This window comes from Ostrinia furnacalis, unplaced genomic scaffold, assembly GCF_004193835.3.
Source record: "Ostrinia furnacalis isolate ACB-3 unplaced genomic scaffold, ASM419383v2 OfSCF4060, whole genome shotgun sequence".
NCBI classification, from domain to species: domain Eukaryota; kingdom Metazoa; phylum Arthropoda; class Insecta; order Lepidoptera; family Crambidae; genus Ostrinia; species Ostrinia furnacalis.
In genome coordinates, this window is record NW_021134299.1 from 22652 (window position 1) to 27757 (window position 5106).

Consider the following 5106-nt stretch of genomic DNA (forward strand, 5'->3'; position numbering starts at 1 on the left):
ATTATTAAATGCCTAGTACATGTATACACATAATACAGGTAATCACTGTAACACTTATGAACATAATATCATAGCAAGATGTATTCAATGCTTAAAATAGGCTCTAATTTATCATATAGACAATAGTATTAATTTAGTATCTTAGAATTAGCTGAACAAGTTATTTTTCAGTTAAGGTAAGTATGTCATGAATGATAGGTAAGTATAACATAATTTAAAATACATTATGGCAAACTATTACACATATCAAGTAAGTATTATTCAAAATCAGGTCTTTTGACTGGTTTAATTACTCTACCAAATCTTGAAACACGGNAACCTTTTCTGGATCAGCTTCAAGTCCATTGGCTGACACTATATGTCCCAAAAATTTTATTCTTTGTGCCTCCATAATGCACTTATTTTTGTTAAGTTTGAAACCTGATTTATTCAAAACATCGATGACTTCTCTGACAGTTTTGTGTAATTCATCCTTACTTTTGGCATAAATAAAGATATCGTCGATTGCTACTCTCACATTTTGAAACTTACAGAGCAAATTACTGAGTATTTCTTGGAAAATTTCAGGTGCTGATGAGACCCCGAAGGGAAGTCTTTTGAAAGAGTATCTTCCCCAAGGCGTAGCAAATGTAAGTATCTTTTGTGTCCTCTCTGTTAATCTAATCTGCCAGAACCCTTTGGTACAGTCAAGTAATGCAAAATACTTTGAGCCTTTTATGTCTGCTGATATTTCTTCTATCGTTGTGAGTGGGTAATGACGTCGGAGAATATTTTTATTCACATCAGAAGGGTCAATACATATTCTAATTTTGTCCTTCTGCCTTACCACTACCATTGGGCTCACTGCAGGAGTTGGCTCAGTCTCTGGTTTTATTACATCCATCTTTACCATTCTATCTAGTTCATGCTTCACTTCTTTTCTTATTGCATGTGGTATTCTTCTAGATGGTTTTATTTCAAACTTTGGATTTTCGATTAAGTCTATATCATATTCGTAGTTCTTATAGCATCCTAGGCCGTTAAATATGTCTTTGGTGCTCTCTTTCAGTGACTTTACTCGAGCAATGAGTCTTAATTTCTTGCAGGTTTCGAGTCCCAGAATCGGTGTAACCCTCTCCTCAACTACTTTGAATGTTATATTGGTTTCTTCATTTTTTATTTTGCATAGTAGCTCTGCTTCACCTAAAACAGCCATTTTGTCATTTGTATAGCTTATCAAATTTTTTGTCTTACTTGCTTTTAAACTTGCTTCAGTTTTTTCCATTAGGTGCTTGGGCAATACATTGCATTCTGCTCCGGTGTCTAATTTTGCAGTGAATTTTACATTACCAACTTGTATACTTTCAGACCAGTCTTTTTTTTCTCCGCTACATAACACTGATATGAATACTTCGTCTTCTGAATTTGAGCTTTCTTCTGTTGCTGCTGTATTCACTCTGTTTTTATTCTTTTTATCATCATATTTCTTTTTTGATTTGCACATATTTGCGAAGTGACCATTTTTCTTGCACTTATTACATGGTTTGTTAAAAGCTGGACATTCTCTGCGTTTATGGTTTGTACCACATCTTTTACAGTCAAAATTCTTGTTTTGTTCTCTTTTGTAGTGTGTCGTATTTTTCACCACGGATACTTTATCTATTTTGTTTTTATTTTCGAACTCGTCCAATTGTTTTGAAGCTTGTTCACTGGTTTTGCAGATAGTTATCGCCTTTGTCAAGTCTAATTTGTCTTCTGTCAACAATTTCTCTCTTACTTGATTAGATCTGATTCCAAATACTATCTTGTCTTTCAACATTTCGTCGAGCAAATTGTCGAATTCACATTTTCTTGCTTGGGTCTTTATTCTGGTCAAGAACTCATTGAAATGTTCATCTTCGTTTTGTTCGATCTTGAAAAATATGTATCTCTCGAAAGATATGTTGGTTTTTGGCGCAAAATACTCAACAAACTTATTTATGATGGTTTGCAGGTTATTTTTGTCTGCGTCGCTGAGATTGAAACTGTTGTAAATTTCGATCGCGTCTGGACCTATTACAGCCATAAATGTTGCAGCTTGGACCTTGGCTGGCTTTTTCTCCAATTGAATAGCTGTGGAATACCATTCAAATTGCTGTAACCAGTTTTTCCAACATGTTGGTTTGTCCGAGTCAATTTGCAGGTTAGGTGGTGGCTTTATTCCAGATACTGCGTCGTTCGTGGCCATTTTTCAACTTTATCACTTTATGTTGTTTAACTTTTATACTTTAGTTTTACTTCTGACACCATGGCACATTGGGATGTGTAAATAAAACTTGATTTTGGAAAATACAACTTGTGGTTTTAATGGCTTCCGAATTGCGATACAGGCATAGACAATACAATCATAGACAATGACAGTTCAGAAATGCAAATAGTGATGTCTTTACTTTACACCAACAAAGAATAATTGCCATTGAAGGCATTACTGCGAGCCATGATGACTATGCGAGAACTGCCAGTCCATTCACATGCGAATAACGTGTAGCAGAGTGAAGTGACTGTATGTAATCCAATAGTAGGTAAATATTCACGAATGTTATATATTATCTGTGTTATAACTATAAGGTGACTGCTCCTCGAAAATTTTGTTACGGTCAATCCAATTACGGAGACCACATGACTCGAGTGAGTAATAGAATCATTTTTAACGTAGTTTTTTATACAGTACCTAACCATCAACGTGCGTGACACACATTAACTTTTTACTTGGAAGTCGTTGTTGTGGACTCTATATTATTCAACCTGTCACCGCGTGACGCGCAACTTTTTTATTATTATAGCTTAGTGGTAAAATGAACCTGGGTAGCAATGCCAAGGCTCAGTCCGAGGTGACTGTTAGCATTTTGGTCAGCAATCGTTTAGTGTATGAGTTTTTTGGATAACCGTAATAAAATGGTACTCTAAATAGAGCATATTGGGGGTTCTATGTATATCAGTAGGTAGACTGCTATATGTATATTTTGTTGTTATAATTGGTTCTAAGCAAATGTCAAATTAATAAGTCGATCTTTATATTATACGCATGTCAACTGTGCCCTAAAATTAATCCTAGAAACTGAGATCATACTCATACCAATCGTACTGGACACGATTGCCTTCACGAGATATTCGATATAGGTATGCACTTTGTTAGGAAATCGGTAAACTAAGTTCGTGTGGGTATATTTACCTTAATTAGGGTAAAGCGTGCACTAAATTGGAAGTGTTACTGGTGTTACTAATAAAGACATAATACAGGTAAGAGGATCTATACTTATCTACTGCAGGTCTGGGTGTAGACAAATTATTTAAATTACACGAGTGCATCAATTCTAATGTGATGGTTGACTTTAGTTTCAAGCGTGATTGTTTTGTTAACCTACGAGACGAAAGGTTGCAAACGTCTAAAAATAAAACAAACATCGTTATTTGTCAATAATTTAATCCTAGAGACAAGTTACGTCATCATCACCAAGCACTGAACTATAAAATGTTTACATGACGAAACATATTTTCTTTGAAATGATTGATTTCTCAATGGGCAGATAATAATGTGTCTTATATTTGTAAGTTTTCCGGGTGAAAGTAAGGGAGTGTCCGTAGAGAGGCCAAGCTCGAAGACGGTAGAGCTATCATCTTGTGTGTAGAATCCGCAATGTAGCGCGAAACCAGTTCATGTGATAGGCAAGTCTGCGGTATAAACTTACAACCAGTACCGCACAGGTAGGTAGGAGCTTTTAAAATGTAACGTTACGTACTCCTTTACATAGAACATGACATTCAATTGGCACAGTTCAGGTCAAGTTAGATAATTTAAGTTCATAAGAACTTGAGAAATTAATAAAGTAAGCTAAAACAGATTTCAGTTTCAAAGTTTCCCTTTTAAATATCATTCCTATTTTAGAAGAACATCATAAAACTAGTCACAACTGACAGTCAAAATTAAATATTGTTACCAGTGAGTGCTCCTAGTGAGTGACTACCTTAATCAGTGAGTAGGATCCATCTAGAGCAGACTAACTGATGAGTGGGATTAGAGAGGAAACATTAATTTTGCTGCGGATCGTGCAACCATGGGAAATACTGTGATTGGTAATGAATAGCACAATAAGAATGGGAATATTCAATATATTGAATTGAATTACTTATAAAATCATAAAACATAATGTCATGCTTCTCCATTTGTATTCAAGAAAATTCAGTTCGATAATGACACGCTTTAAATATCCGTGCAGGCTAATAGAATAGGCATAATTATATTCTTGCTCATTTTTTTTTTATGCTAGATTAGGCAGGTATTTGTAACAGTAAATATTCAGTACGGTTAAACGGTATCTTTGAAACGATGTGTAAGAAGAATTTCAACCAAACACCTAAAATTAATTAACGTTCTTTTGGCATTACAGTTTGAATTAAGCTTTTATTAATAGTTTTTATGACACCCTTCTAATTGCCAAGATAAAATTAGTCAAGAAGTTTATAGATGTTTAAGCAAAGTGCAACAACGTTAGGTTTATAGCTTATCGTCCAATAAGAACTCTGAGACATAAATTCTGCTACTTTATTAGTGTAATCGTGTTTTCTTTACAGTTAAATCTTATTACAGGCGGTTAAAGTAAAATATCATCTATGGCAAGGACTGCGAGTCAAGAGAAATGTAAGGTTATGAGGTCATTTTTACCATTACACTATAACATGAAACAAAAAACTAGCACTTGCGGTTTTTAAGCTCTACAATAAAAAATATACTTACAGTGAATGGTTTTTTTTTTCATTATTTAATGTGCTCTATTTCACCGATTAAAAGCTCTGGAAAGCTTTAGAAAATAATACAATTCATAATCGTACAACGTAATAGCATTCTATGGATCCTAAGGGTATATAAACCACATAATTATCGTATCTCTTGGTCTAATATGACAATGCCTGCCAGCTTATACCTATGCGAGTTGCAGGCCAAGAGCTAAGCTAAGTTAGTTTACTTTAGCTCGCATAGGTGAAGCAGTTTTCCATAATTATGCTATGCTAACTCAGCTTAGTTCTTGGTCTGCTACCCAGATTAAACTCACGCTGATAAGCTAAAGGAAAGCCCATAGTGACACCGTT

The 5106-nt window shown here is 34.7% G+C and overlaps 1 protein-coding gene across 1 annotated transcript; it reads right to left on the bottom strand.

The window, feature by feature from the left end:
• Window positions 1-289: 289 nt before the first annotated feature.
• On the bottom strand, window positions 290-2408 carry LOC114358632 (uncharacterized). Its single transcript, XM_028312647.1, has one exon. The coding sequence runs from the start codon at window positions 2204-2206 to the stop codon at window positions 290-292; it is 1917 nt and encodes a 638-aa protein (XP_028168448.1). The 5' UTR covers window positions 2207-2408.
• Window positions 2409-5106: the final 2698 nt, after the last annotated feature.